Below are 15801 nucleotides of genomic sequence, written 5' to 3' on the forward strand. Positions count from 1 at the left end.
CTACCAGAAAAGACAGTGGAACAGCAATGGCAGGTATTCTTGGGAATAATGCACAAGGTGCAAAATCAGTTCATCCCCTGGAGAAAGAAGGATTCAAAGGGGGGAAAGGGGCCATAGTGGTTGACAAAGGAAGTCAGAGATTGCATTGCATTTTTTTTAAAAAAAGGAAGTAGATAGATAGATAGATAGATAGATACTTTATTCATCCCCATGGGGAAATTCAACTTTTTTCCAATGTCCCATACACTTGTTGTAGCAAAACTAATTACATACAATACTTAACTCAGTAAAAAATATGATATGCATCTAAATCACTATCTCAAAAAGCATTAATAATAGCTTTTAAAAAGTTCTTAAGTCCTGGCGGTAGAATTGTAAAGCCTAATGGCATTGGGGAGTATTGACCTCTTCATCCTGTCTGAGGAGCATTGCATCGATAGTAACCTGTCGCTGAAACTGCTTCTCTGTCTCTGGATGGTGCTATGTAGAGGATGTTCAGAGTTATCCATAATTGACCGTAGCCTACTCAGCACCCTTCGCTCAGCTACCGATGTTAAATTCTCCAGTACTTTGACAGAGTTTTTCCAGTATGACAGAGCTAAGGTGAGTGGGAGGACAGATGATTGGGAAATCTTTAAGGAACAGCAGAACTTAACTAAAAAGGCAATACGGGGAGAAAAAATGAGGTACGAACGCAAGCTAGCCAGGAATATAAAGGATAGCAAAAGCTTTTTTAGGTATGTGAAGAGAAATGAGATAGTTAAGAACAATGTTGGGCCCTTGAAGAATGAATTGGGTGAAATTGTTATGGGAAACAGAGAAATGGCAGAAGAAATTAATAAGTACTTTAGATCTGTCTTCACTAAGGAAGACACAAGCAATCTCCCAGATGTATGGATGGGTCAAGGACATAGGGTAACAGAGGAAATGAAACAGATTGACATTAGGAAGGAAACGGTGATGAGTAGACTGGTGGGACTGAAGGCTGACAAATCCCCAGGTCCAGATGGTCTGCATCCTAGGGTACTATAGGAGGTGGCCCTGGAATTTGCGGATGCATTGGTAATCATTTTCCAATGTTCCTTAGATTCAGGATCAGCTCCTGAGGATTGGAAAATGGCTAATGTTATCCCACTTTTTAAGAAAGGAGGGAGGGAGAAAACAGAGAACTATCAACCTGTCAGCCTAACATCAGTAGTGGGGAAGATGCTAGAGTCCATTATTAAAGATGAAATAGTGGCATATCTAGATAGCAGTGATAAGATTGGGCCGAGCCAGCATGGATTTACCAAGGGCAAATCATGCTTGACTAATCTATTGGAGTTTTTCAAGGATGTAACCAGGAAGTTAGACAAGGGAGATCCAGTGGATGTAGTGTATCTCGATTTTCAGAAGGCATTTGATAAGGTCCCACATAGGAGATTGGTGGGTAAAATCAAAACTCAGGGCATTGGGGGGAAGACATTGACATGGATAGAAAACTGGTTGACAGATAGAAAGCAAAGGGTAACGGTGAATGGGTGTTTCTCGGAATGGCAGGTGGTGACTAGTGGGGTGCCACATGGCTCGGTATTGGGACCACAGCTGTTTACGATTTACATCAACGATTTAGATGAAGGCATTGAGAATAACATCAGCAAGTTTGCTGATGATACTAAGCTGGGTGGCAGTGTGACATGTGATGAGGATGTTAGGAGAATTCAGGGTGACTTGGATAGGCTGAGTGAGTGGGCAGATGACGTTTAATGTGAATAAATGTGAGGTTATCCACTTTGGGAGTAAGAACAGGAAGGCAGATTATTATCTGAACGGTGTAGAATTAGGTAAGGGAGAAATACAAAGAGATCTAGGAGTCCTTGTTCATCAGTTACTGAAGGTGAATGAGCAAGTGCAGCAGGCAGTGAAGAAGGCTAATGGAATGTTGGCCTTTATTACAAAGGGAATTGAGTACAAGAGCAAGGAAATCCTTTTGCATTTGTACAGGGCCCTGGTGAGACCACACCTGGAGTATTGTGTACAGTTTTGGTCTCCAGGGTTAAGGAAGGACATCCTGGCTGTAGAGGAAGTGCAGCGTAGATTCACGAGGTTAATTCCTGGGATGTCCGGACTGTCTTACGCAGAGAGGTTAGAGAGACTGGGCTTGTACACGCTGGAATTAAGGAGATTGAGAGGGGATCTGATTGAAACATATAAGATTAAGGGATTGGGCAAGATAGAGGCAGGAAATATGTTCCAGATGCCAGGAGAGTCCAGTACCAGAGGGCATGGTTTGAGAATAAGGGGTAGGTCATTTAGGACAGAGTTAAGGAAAAACTTCTTCTCCCAGAGAGTTGTGGGGGTCTGGAATGAACTGCATCAGAAGGCAGTGGAGGCCAATTCTCTGGATGCTTTCAAGAAGGAGCTGGATAGGTATCTTATGGATAGGGGAATCAAGGGATATGGGGCCAAGGCAGGAACCGGGTATTGATAATAAGTGATCAGCCATGATCTCAGAATGGTGGTGCAGGCTCGAAGGGCCAAATGGTCTACTTCTGCACCTATTGTCTATTAACCATTGCAGAATCAATGAAAGACTATCCAACTAGGGCATTCAACCAGAGTGCTGAAGATAACAAACTGCAAATACAAAATGAAATAATAAATAAATAATGAGAACATTAGATGATGAGTCCTTAAAAGTGAGTCCATTGGTTGTGGGAACATTTCAATGATGAAGATCAGTATCCAGCCACCCGTGACCCTTCTTGTCTGTTCTCCTGACTCTCCCATAAAACTAGACTACTTTTCAGGTGCTGTTTGTTAAAGAACTGGAAACCAATCTCAACCATGACCAGAGGCTCTTGCATGGTGAACTGGTTGGAGAACTCTAGCAAGGTATCTGGCGTGCAGGGAACTTCACATTAAAGTGAAACTCAGCAAATTACCAACATTAAATTCCAGTAAGTTTAAATATCCTTTTTACAATCACAGGACAGTGCTAGACATTAAGAACTTGAAGCACTGCCGGTCTACTCCATCACAACTTGCTTGATCCCAAAGCTGCACTTGGTGCTGCCTGCTACTGAGCAGCATTACAGGTAGCGCCCAACGGCAGAGTGCAGTTTATCAGCAAGTATCTGTCTTAAAATGTTTTCCATGCGATTGCCATACCCTGCTGGACACTGGTGATGTAGAATGCTCAAGTCCAATTCAGTGGTTTATTGGCGGGATTGTCGGCGGGGAACTGCATGGCCTCAGTTGTAGTAAGGACTCAGCCTGGTGCTGCAGTGTTGCCCGTTTGTCCCTGCCCAGGAGAGATCTATCAGAGTCAGTGCCAGAGGCAGGGTGGTGCGCCGTCCACAAAAAAAAACTAAACTTGACTTCAAACACAGACTCCAACCTGAAAAGGAGTGTGTAAACATCAAGTCTCTATGGAACAACAGCTGGTAGACACCAACCCAGGGCGGTGCAATAAATTCTACTTGGACAAGATTCTCTGTGAATTCCCCATTCTCCAGTACAGGAAACAACTTCAACTAATATATGAATTAAGAGGCAGCCACTGAACCCCTCGAGAACACTGCTGTTTGAAAAGATAACGGTTGACATGACTGTAATGTCTACTTTAAATTCCTGTCCACACCCCAGTAGCTTTCCACACCCCTTTCCCACCAATCCCTGTATTTTTTTAAACACAGAAGTCTACAGCACATTACAGGCCCTTCGGCCCACAATGTCGTGCCGATCATGTAACCTACTCTAGAAACTGCCTAAAGTTCTAATTTTAATTCTAATTCTTCTAAGCTCCATGTACCCAATATCTTCTTGTATTCACCTTTACCACCGTCACTGATAGTGCATTCCAGGCACAAACCACTGAAAAACTTACCTCTGACATCCTCCTTGTACCTATTTCCAAGTACCTTAAAACTATGCCATTAGCCATTTCAGACTTGGGGAAAAAGCCTCTGGGATCCACACAATCAATGCCTCTCATCTTTTTCACCCTCTTACATGTACCTGCCAACCCCCACCTTTTCACACTCTCCCAATCTTGCAAACCCCCAGTAGCTTTTCACACATCCTCCTATTCTTGCCAATGCCAAATAATTTTTCACCCCTTCACTTATCAAAAATCCACCTGCTTTAAAAATATTCAAAAAAAAAACACACATTGCAGAATGAACACAAAGACCCACAACCTTCTGCTAAAAAAATGACTTTATCTGTGATTGCACACTGATTCTTTGCTCCACGTTCTTCCACTAGAAAAAAACATTTTCTCCATCAAGATCCACAATTCAAATAATGCGAAGTTCTCCTCAGGCGTAACACCAAATGACAGAAGACATACAGGACAGGTGTAAACTGTGCACCAAAGGGAAGAGAAGTTATGGAAGCTGTTCTTGAGCTGAATCAAAGACGGTCCAAAAGGTTCACAAGAATTTCAAAAATGAAATGCATTGATTGCTCTGGGCCTGTACTTGCTGTATTTTAGAAGAATGAGGGAGGAATCTCATGAATATTGAAAGAGTAAAATACACTAAGATGATGGCTCTGGGCCTGTACTAGCTGAAGTTTAGAAGAATGAGGGGGTGATCTCATTGAAAGCTATTGAATATTGAAAGGCCAAGCTAGAATGTATGTTTCCTACAGTGGGAAAGTCTAGGATTTGAGGGCACAGCCTCAGAATGAAAGGACGTCCCTTCAGAGTAGATGAAGAGGATTTTTTTCTAACCCAGAAGGTGGTGAATCTGTGGAATTTATTGCCAAAGACAGCTGCGAAGGAGATATCATTGGGTATACTTAAAGCGGAGTTTGATTGGTTCTTGATTGGCCAGGGTGTCAAAGTTTACGTGGAGAAGGCAAGAGAATGAGGTTGAGAGGGCTAATGAATCAGCCATGATGGAGTGGTGTAACAGACTTGGTGGGCTGAATGGACTGATTCTACTCCTATGCTATTATATGCAGGCAGATGTAACGTTTGTACAAATAAAGTCTTCAGAAATGATAGGCACTCAAGAAATCGCAGTTTTTAAGACAGATCAACGGAGAGAACAAGAGGAGTCTGAAAAAGAAATAAACACGTGTTTAACAGGGTGCCAAGGGTACGGGGTGATGGCCGCTGAGCTGGAGTGAGTACAAATTGGGCAAGAGTTAGCGAGCCAGGGAACAGAAGTTCAACGTCAGTCACTGACAGGCTACAGGAACTCTTACGAAACCCGTTAATTGAAACGCAGCCTCTAAATGTCCTGATCGACCTTCAGCACCCAGACTAGCCTCGACCCCACGCCCTAATCCTAACACCGTGCGTGCCCCTCTCGGACAGGAGTGGACTCCATTCCTGCTTGAAGGCAGAGAGACTTCAACGTTACAACCTTACAATGCATAAACACCCAGGCCCAGCACGGACATTAAGAGAACAGTAGCCGACCCGGTCGTTTAGGGGTGCATGGACACCAGGAGTGAGGTACCCCGGACGTTACCGTGCACGACGAACGCGCACCGACACTCACCCGGCCCGGAGCGCGCCAGCTCGCCTCCGCCGCGCGTCCTACACTCGCTACTCAGTACCTGCCAGCCAATCAGCTGGCGCAGAGACGTTCATTAAAATATCTCGCCTTTCCGTCCCAAGCTTCGCGGCCCGGTTATTGGCTGGGGCCGGCAATCCGCGCTGCTAGTTTATTTGATTGGAGAGTCTGGCTGTCAATCCGAAGCGTCACCCTGACCGATAGGGGCGGGGCTAATTAATCCAAGGCGCTTGTTTGTCTGATTGGCGCTGTGGGCTGTCAATATATCGTGACGGCTTGCCCCATAGGTCAATCAAACGGCCCGCAGGGCCGCAAGTTCCGCCTCTTCCTGCCTGAACCTCTGTAACCGGCACAGCGAGCTTTTCCCTTGTTTTCAGATGCCGTGTTCCCTTGTCTGTGTTTTCAGGTAAACCGTGTGCGGGTACTCGGTGTCCTGTCGGGGGCGGGTGAAGAGCTGAGGGTTCGGCATTCGCTTCTTCCGGCCTATGGAAGGGTGGTGTGTTTATGTGTGTGGGGGTGGGGGACACACAACCGGTTTCAGCCTGTTTTAGCCGGCCGACGGGAACTGGGCCTGGGCGGCAGCCAGGCTAAATCCCTCCGTCAAGCCGTCACCCCCTCTGGGGGGATAGGTCACCGACAGTAGCTCGCTTTCTCCTGGGCCAAAGGTTGATTGGCCCTGTGTTTTCCGCTTTCGCCACACATTTTCTGGGCGAAGAAGATTCCTCTCCCAGGGTTGAGGTATCTACCTCTGGGTTGTTACCATACTTAGCCCTCTACAGCCCCTTGCCCAGACAAAATGCTGGATGAACTCAGCAAGTTCTGCAGCATCCATGGAGAGGAATAATAAGATCTTATTTATAGTGCAATATAAAAGTATTTATAGAGCACTTTTCATGAAAACTGTGCAGTTCAAAGTGCTTTAGGTGGGTCAAAGTGCAAACATAATGGTAAAAGCATAGTTAAATAAATGTTAAGTAAGTACTTAAATATAAATCTTTGGACGCCACGGTAGTGGTTAGCGCGATGCTATCGCAGCTTGGGGTATCCGAATTCAGACTTCAACTTCAGCACCAACCGTACGTAGTGTCCGTGGCTGCATTGTTTTCATCCGGATGCTCTGGTTTCCTCCCGGAGACAAAAGCTATACCTGCTGTGGGTTAATTGGCCATTGTCTTCTGATCAGCCTAATATTAACTACCGGTACATGGATTGTTGGTCCTGTACCACGCTGCATCTCTGAATGTAGTTAATAGACGTCAGCTGCACCTGCACAATCTTAAAGTTTTAAGTATTGAGTTTCACAGTTTAAGAGCGTAGTCTTTTTTTAAAAATTTTTTTTCAGTTTTTCAAAACATTTTACAAAATTAAAAACCCCAAATCCCAATGGGGAGTATTAATACAGTGCAAGATTAAGCATACAATAACAATATGCTACAAAGGAAGAGAATTTAACAAAAAAGCACCTAAATTAAAGACAAGTGAGCTTAGTGTCCTCCCCAAGCCCCACAACACAAGAAAAAAACAACTCCTCCAGACCAACCACCACACAGTATAAAGAGTATAAGTCCGGACAGTCAAACTCCCAGACTGTGAATACACTTAGCAACAGAGGATAATAATGCCTGCTACCAGAAAAAAAAAAGGGAGCTGAAAGCAAGGGACCGAAAAGAAGAAAAAAACCCTAGTTAAGAGGAAGGTTATGAAAGTACTCGATAAAAGGTCCCCAGACCTTATGGAACTTTAGATCCAAATTAAGAACTGAATAATGAATTTTTTCGAGGTCCAAGCAGGCCATAATGTCGTTAAGCCATTGCGCATGAGTGGGCGGGGCAACATCTCTCCATCTAAGGAGGATCAAGCGTCTCGCCAGGAGAGAGGCAAAGGATAGTATTCGGCATTTGGTCAGACCCAGACATAAATCTGTCTCGCCCCAAAAACCGAACAGAGCAATTAAGGGGTTAGGTTCTAGGTGCTGATTCAGAATACCCGATAATGTAGTGAAGACATCTTTCCAGAATTTCTCCAAGCTAGGACAGAACCAGTACATGTGGATGAGAGAGGCCACGCCCCTCTTGCATTTATCACAGAGCGGACTAATGCCAGGGTAGAATCGAGATAGTTTAGATTTAGACATATGGGCTCTATGAACAATCTTAAACTGTAAGAGGCAATGGCGAGCACAAAGGGAGGTTGAGTTAACCGATTTGAGAACTGAGTCCCAGCTCTCCTCGGATAAGGAGATATTTAAATCCTGCTCCCAGGCCATTTTAATTTTATCCACAGGGGCCCGTCGTAAGGCTGCTAGTTTATCTCGGATAATTGAAATTAAACCTTTACCTAGTGGATTAATGGAAAGAAATAGGTCCATAGCATTTTTCGCAGGCATTTCAGGAAAGTTAGGAATTAAAGGAGCAGTAAAGTGTCGGATTTGGAGATATCTGAAAAAGTGAGCGTTAGGCAGGTTGAACTTAACGGAGGTCTTTTTTTAAAAAAAACTGACCTAATTTTATTTTGCGGGCGATTGTTTAAGCATGAGAAAATAACATTGACATTTTGGGTCGAGGCCCTTTATCGGGACTGGAAAGAAGGTAAGAGAGCGGAATGAGTACTTTTTACACTCATAGTTGACAGTTGAAGGTGATAGTTGAGACCAGGCAAGGTGGGTGGTTGAAGTGGTGTGTGAAGCAGTAAGAAACCAGGAAGGGATAGGTGAAACCAGATAGGGGATATAGTAAAAGAACATCTTCAAAAGATGATGGCTCAAAAAGGCAGCATCCATCTCTAAAGACCTTCACCATCTGTACTGCTGCTGAAAACAACAAATTTCAGGACACGTGTCAGTGGTAATAAATCTGATTCTGTATCTGAAGGTGGGAGGCAATAGAAGGAAGAAGTAAATGGCAGAAGAAGAAATCTGATGGGTTCACCAGGTTGATTCCAGAGATGAGGAGGTTAGACTATGAGGAGAGATTGAGTCACCTGGGACTGTACTTGCTGGAATTCAGAAGGATGAGAGGAGTTCTTACAGAAACATAAAATCATGAAAGGGATAGGTAAGATAGGGGAAGGAAAGTTGTTTCCAGTGGTCAGTGAGAGTTGAACTCAGGGACATGGCCTCCAGATTTGTAGGAGTAAATTTAAGGTGGAGATGAGGAGGAACTGCTATTCTCAAAGTGGTGAATCTGTGACATTCTCTGCCCAATGAAGCAGTGGAGGCTACCACAGTAAAGATGAGTTTGGATAGATATTTGCATAGTAGTGAAATTAAGGGTTAGAGAGGAAAAAGGTGAGTAGATGGAAATGAGTCCATGGCCAGATTAGCCACGATACTATTGAATGGTGGAGCAGACTTGATGGGCCAGAAGCCCTACTCCTGCTCCTATTTTTTATGTTCTTAAGAGAGGAGAGTCGACCATGGGAGAAAGGAAAGGACGAGGGGAACCAGGGGGAGGTGATAGGTGAAGAGAGAAGTGTGAGAGAGGAGCCAGAATAGGGAATGAGAAAAGAAATTCCCAGTGTTGGGGAGATTGATATTTATACTATCAAAAACAAAAGAGATTCTGCAGATGCTAGAATTCCAGGGCAACACACACAAAATGTTTGAGGAACTTGTGTCAGACAGCATCTATGGAGAGGAATAAACAGATGACGTTTTGGGCCAAGACTATCCAGTCTTGGAGGTTATCCAGACAGAATATGAGGTGTTGCTCTTCCAATGTGAGTGTGGCCCACAGAGGAAGCCATGAGCAGCCATGTTAGAATGGGAAGTCTTATTGAAATGGTGAACACTGGATGATCCTGCCTTTTGTGGTGTATAGGGTGACAGTGCTTGAAGAAGTGGTTCTCATCAGGCAGTATAACCACAGCGAAGCCCAGTTTCCCAAGTAGCAATGCTAAAGCTAGCTTTAGTGACTTATCTATATCCATTTTTTTCTGTCCTTCCTGTCAGTTTCCACCCAAATACTTCTGATTCTGTATCTGTACATCTCTGCACTTGTGCAGAAGGACAATAAACTGGATTTGATTCAAGATGTGCTTGCAGTCCAGTGAAGTACATCTCCGGCATTCCCTGCATTCTATTGAGGTGTGAAACAACACTTCCACATCCAACTCCTCCACCATCTTAAACAGAATCAGGTTTATTATCACTGATCTGTGTCAAGAAATTTGTTATTTTTCAGTATAAAAATTGTTAAAAGATACAATAAGAATTTTTTTTAAGAAAGTTATGCAGAAATGTAGAGATATACAGTGTCCATTCGGAAATCTTATGGCAGAGGGGAAAAAGCTGTTCCTAAAATGTTGAGTGTGTCTTCAGGCCCTTGTACCTCCATCCTGATGGTAGCAGTGAGAAGAGGTGATGAGGGTCCTTAATGATAGGTGCCACCTTTTGAAGATATCCTAGATGCTGCGGAGGCTAGAATCCAAAATGGAGCTGACTGAGTTTGCAACTTTCTGCAGTATTTTCTAATCCTGTGCAGTTGTTCCTCCATACCATATTGGAGTTGGAACCAGTTTGAATATTCTCCATGCTACAAATTTCTAGATTCTTTAGTGATGTGTCAAAGCACCTGCGGTCAACACTTAGTGACTGTGGATGCAGGTTCTGGTGACAAAAACAAGTTGATCGGGATATCAGTGGGCTGACCTGCATCTGAGGAGGCATAGGAGATAGATGGGTGGGCATGATGGTCGAGCAATAGAATACCGACAAACTGTTCAATCTGCAATGTTGTGCTGATCTTGATGCAATTTTATACTCATTGACTTGTGTATCTTTGAAGTTCCTTTATTTTCTTCATGTTCATGCGTTTATCTAAAAGTCTCTTAACTCTACCAAACTGCCTGAATCCAGAACTACCTTGGGTAATTCACTGCGGGCACCTGCTACTCTGTGCAAAAAGAAAATTATTATCCTTCATGCTGCCCTTAAGCTTATTCCCCTCCACTCCCTCTCACCTTGGGTGTCCTCAGGTGTTTGATGTTTCTATCCTAGGGAAAGATTCTGATTGGTTGGGCCAAAGGGCTTATATTCTTGCTGCATTGTGTAATGACTCTCATGTAAGACTGGTACTGTGTAGGAATAGACCCTCTGTTTGTACTGATCATGATGCCTACTTCAACTACTCCTAGGAGACCCAATGATTTTCAGTAATACCCTTATTCAAATATCTGAGACACATCTGTCATTTTATTAAACAGTCAACAACAGTCTCCATGGCTCCCAGAAAACAGAATTTGGACAAGTTATCACTCTGAAGATATTTCTCATGTGGAGGAACAGAGGGTTCTTGGGTTCCATATCCTCAAAGTTGTCATACAGGTTGATAGGTTGATTAAGATGGCATATGGTGTGTTGGACTTCATTAGTCAGCAGATTATATTCATGAAGTGCGAGATAAATGTTGTAGTTCTTTCAAACTCTGGTTCGACCACACTTGGAATATTGTAGGCCAGGCAGCAACTATAAGGAGAAGCACTGTCAATGTTTCGGGCCGAGACCCTTCATCAGGACTAGATGAAGGGTCCTGACTAGTCCTGATGAAGGGTCTCGGCCCAAAATGTCGACAGTGCTTCTCCTTATAGATGCTGCCTGGCCTGCTGTGTTCCACCAGCATTTTGTGTGTGTTTGAATTTCCAGCATCTGCAGATTTCCTCGTGTTTGCTCTTGGAATATTGTGTTCAGTTCTGGTCAACTTATTATAAGGAGGATATTGGAATCTTTAAGAAAGGGTGCTTAGGAGATTTATCAGGAGCCTGGATTAGAGCATATGTGTTATCTGGTCAGGTTGAATGAAGGAGAGGAGAGACAATTTGATTGCAATGTAGAAGGTTATTGAATACATAGAGAGGGCAGGCAGTGTCTTTATCCCAGGGCGGCAATGGCTAATACCAGAGTACATTCTTTCAAGATCAGTGGAGGAAAGTTTAAAGGAGATATAATGGGTAGTGTTTTTTTTAACATAGAGTGGGAAATGCATGACTGATACAAGATTGAAGAAAGTCTGAAGTATAAACAGGGATAAAGGGAACAAAGGAAGCTCATGAATTCTGTACGATAGAAGGGCTCAATTGATTGTGCAGTTGGTTAAAGGGTTGGCTGAAGTTTCTGTATTGTGCTGCACTCTTCTATAATTTGAGTTCATGATATCAGTTCAAAATGGTATTCCACTTGTACTCCCTGATCCCAGAGACACATCTGTCAAGGAATTGTTCTCCCGCCACTCCATCATGTCATATTCTCTGAAAGTTTTGTATATGTCAATCAAGTAGCACGTCATTTTGCTGAATTAGCAGAATAAAGGGCTGGTCTGCTCTTGTATCAAACTTGCTATCTCAAACCACAAAGATTGGCACAGGACCACTATTCCCCACCATTTGCCAAACATTTGATAGAGCTATTCAAAGCTAGCAGAATACCATCAATTTGGAGTGAATAGTTGGTGTAAAAATGGGCAACAAGGAAGTCCAGGGCAAAGAAAAACATGCAGAATAATGAACAATGTGGAGGTCTTGAAAAGGGAAAGTGAAGTGTTGACATTGCATTCTATTTTGGGAGAGTTGTAAGAGATTTGTTTCTGGCACAAATGGTGATCAGGATGTGTTGGAACAGAATTATCTGTTTTTGCGCTGTGCTGATATATTTAGTAAATCCTGTAACAAAGTGAAATGCACCAGAAAGCATTTCAAAACAAATTTTAAACGACATTATGCAGATGCTGAAATTTTTGAGCAACTCACAAGATGTTCAAGCAGCATTCATAAAGAGGAGTAAACAGTTGATGTTTCAGGCTGAAGACTTAAGTCCTGATGGAAGGTCTCGCCCTAAAACATTGACAGTTTATTCTGCTCCGTAGATGCTGGTTGATTCGCTGAGTTCCTCCTGTGTTTAGTGTATTTTACTCAAAATAAGATTTCATTCAGAGACACTTAGGTTATTCATGTGTGGGATCTGGAATCTATTACTGATCCCTATTTGCCATTTAGAAGGTAATGGTGAAGCTTATCCCACGGTGGGAATTCCAGGATGTAGACTGAAGTCAGAATGGTATGCTATTTGTAGGTGCTTGTGTTCCCATGTTCAATAATTCCATTTAATATCAGAGAATGTATGCAATGTACAACCTGAAATTCTTGTTCTTTGCAGACATTCACAAAAAACAGAAGTGTCCCAAAGAATGACCGAAGGTAAAAACATTAGAATCCCAAACCATTGCCACTCCCCCTCACATGCATAAGCAGCAGCAAAGCAACCACCATCCCCCTCCCCTACTTCAATCAAAAAAAAGGAGTCAGCTTCCTCCAATCAAGCAGTGGCAAAGTCCTCAATAAAGACCATGATCTGCTGTTAAAAAACTAGTTGTTCACATGACAATTTGACCCACTGCAGGCTCTTTTTCTCCCTAATAAAGGAACAAAGAGCTGTCCCCTTTTCACAGCGAGAAGGGAGACCAACAAGGATAAACAATTCGCTGATATGCGGTGTTAAAATCTGCCATGTCGTTTTCTTCCTGAGTTCATTGACTCAAGAATCGGCAACAAACTCCCCCACATAATCTCCTACCTTGCAGTGTATTATGACCAAATTAAACTGAGGAAATTATTTTCCAGCCCTACTCATAATTCCATTGCAAAATATTTGCTGCATAGTCTTCAGTCATGTCCTGCAAACGTGTGTAACGTGGTCTTCCTTCCCAAGATCCACAAAGAGCACTGTACTAATAGTCTGAAACAATAGTTCTCTTTCTTGTACCCCAGGACCACTTTCTTTTTTTAAAATTTTTTTCCCCTCTCCTACTTTCATGCATGATTCCCTGATGCTGCCATCAACCACTGAGTTACTTGGCTCCAGATGTCTCATCATACACCTAAAGGTACTCTTGAGCAGAAGCCCAGTCAGTCCCCTTCTACTGAGACCCTCATTTGTCTTGCTAAACCTGTAATGTGTTCAACAACTTCTTCCTTCAGCTCCACTCATTTCCTACAATTAAATGTGTAAGGCCTGTCCGATGTGAGAATTGGGGATGATCCATGTTTACACAATTTTGGATTCCCCTGTTCCATCCTCTTCCAGTACTTTGATGACTGCATAGATACTGTTGTCAGTACTGATAGAGAATTCAAAATTCAACACCTTTTGCAATGTTTGTCTTTCACTGTCATTGCTAGGGTATTGCATCGGACATTTGTACTGAAGACCAGAAAGTCTGCAAAGCAAGCATTCCGTGCAGATAAAGATGATTGGTTTCTTTGTTCTGAAAACAATGATTTTTTTGGAGTAATTACTATATTGGGTCTGCTGTTACAATTAACTTGTCTTTTAGTTCATCTCTTAGTGGTTCTGATCAACCTATGGATTCATTTTCAAGGACTATTCATCTCATGTTCTCGATATTAATTAATTGCTTATTTACTATATAATTTTTCTTTTTGTATTTGCAGTTTTCTTTTCTATACTGGTTGTCCACTTGTTGGTGAAGTCTGTCATTGATTCTATTATGGTTATTGTATTTATTGAGTAATCCCCCAAGAAAATGTATCTTAGGCTTGTGTATGGTGACATATATATATACTTTGATAATAAATTTACTTAGAACTTTGAGATTGCAATCAAATTTTAAGAAGCACACAAGGTGCTGGAGGAACTCAGTAGGTCAGGCAGAATCTGTAGAGGAATAAACGTTTGACATTTTTGCCAAGACCTTTCATCAGGACTCATGATGAAAGGTCAGTCAAATTCAGATGCTTTTGTATTTTGTTCACTATTATTATACCTGTTGGGCTTACATTGGAGAAGGTAAAATGAACAAGTGTATTGGCAACAATGTAGCTAATGAACATAAAATTGAAATGGTCATCCATTGCAGGTAGAAGTATAAAGGCCATAACACAGGTGTAGAATTCGGCCATTTACCCCATTGAGTTATTATACCTGTCAACCCCATTCTCCTCCCTTCTCCATCAACTTTGATGCCAGGATTAATAAAGGACCTATCAACCTCTGCTGTAGATATACTCAACTTGGCTGCAACAGATGTCTGTGGCAATGAATTATACTGATTAATGACTGGATAAATAAATTCCTCCTAATCTGGTCTAAATGGATGTCTCTCTATTCTGAGGCTGTGCCTCCTGGTCCTAGACTCACTCCCTATAGGAGACATCCTCTCCACATCCATTTGATCTCAGCCTTCGAATGTTCAATAGGTTTCTTTTTTTATTGATTTTTTAATGCATTTTCTACAATACTACAAATTTAAAAAAAACCAAAACAAAGTAGAATATTAGTACAGTGCAAGATAAACATACAATAGTAATATAATACAAAATAAGATAATTGAGAAAGCACCCAAATTGAAGTCATGTAAAGTTAGTATCCTCCCCAAGCCCCATAACAAAAAAAACTCCAGACCAACCAAAACAAAATGTAGAAAATATAAATCAAAACATTCAAACCCTCAAAACTGTAAATACACTTGAAAACAGAAGATAATAATGCCTACTACCAAAAAAAAGAGCTGAAAGCAAGGGACTGAAAAAAAAACTTGAGGAAAATTATGAAAATACTCAATAAATGGTCCCCAGACCTTATGAAACTTTATATCCGAATTAAGAATTGAATAATGGATTTTTTCAAGGTCTAAGCAGGACATGATATCGTTAAGCCATTGAGCATACGTGGACGGGGCAACATCTTTCCATCTAAGGAGGATTAGACGTCTAGCCAGGAGAGAAGCAAAAGATAATATTCGACATTTAGTCGAACTCAAGCGTATATCTGTCTCACCCAAGAAACCAAACAGAGCAATTAAAGGGTTAGGTTCTAAGTGGTGATTCAGAATACAGGATAAAGTTATAAAAACATCTTTCCAAAATTTCTCTAAACTAGGACAGGTCCAGTACATATGAATAAGAGAAGCCTTGCCACTTTTGCATTTATCACAAAGAGGACTAATATTAGGGTAAAATCGAGATAATTTAGATTTGGACATATGTGCTTTATGAACAATCTTAAACTGTAAAAGGCAGTGGCGAGCACAAAGAGAGGTTGAATTAACCGATTTGAGAATCGAGTCCCAAATCTCATCAGATAAAGGGATATTTAAGTCATGCTCCCAAGCCATTCTAATTTTATCCACAGGGGCACGCCGTAAGGATACTAATTTATCACAGATAAATGATATTAAGCCTTTACCCAGCGGATTAATAGAAAGAAAGAAATCCATAGCATTTTTCTCGGGCATTTCAGGGAAGTTGGGAATTAAAGGATTGATAAAGTGTCTGATTTGGA

The 15801-nt window shown here is 42.0% G+C and overlaps 2 protein-coding genes across 4 annotated transcripts in view; one reads left to right on the forward strand and one right to left on the reverse strand.

Moving 5' to 3' along the window:
- LOC140730223 (butyrophilin-like protein 8) overlaps window positions 1–5484 on the reverse strand; it is a 39289-nt gene extending 33805 nt beyond the window's left edge. The window contains exon 1 of the mRNA XM_073050388.1: window positions 5466–5484. The gene's annotated coding sequence lies outside the window, so the exon portion shown is untranslated. The remainder of the gene's footprint in view (window positions 1–5465) is intronic.
- Window positions 5485–5785: 301 nt separating this feature from the next.
- Window positions 5786–15801, forward strand: part of LOC140730224 (butyrophilin subfamily 1 member A1-like) — an 89823-nt gene continuing 79807 nt past the window's right edge. The window contains exon 1 of one of the 3 annotated variants that reach the window (XM_073050393.1): window positions 5786–5916. In XM_073050393.1, coding sequence (XP_072906494.1) covers window positions 5888–5916 — 29 coding nt within the window. In that variant the 5' untranslated portion in view covers window positions 5786–5887. The remainder of the gene's footprint in view (window positions 5917–15801) is intronic. The other 2 variants (XM_073050391.1, XM_073050389.1) reach the window with 2 other exon arrangements.

The sequence above is a fragment of the Hemitrygon akajei genome, chromosome 7, assembly GCF_048418815.1.
Source record: "Hemitrygon akajei chromosome 7, sHemAka1.3, whole genome shotgun sequence".
Classification (NCBI taxonomy): domain Eukaryota; kingdom Metazoa; phylum Chordata; class Chondrichthyes; order Myliobatiformes; family Dasyatidae; genus Hemitrygon; species Hemitrygon akajei.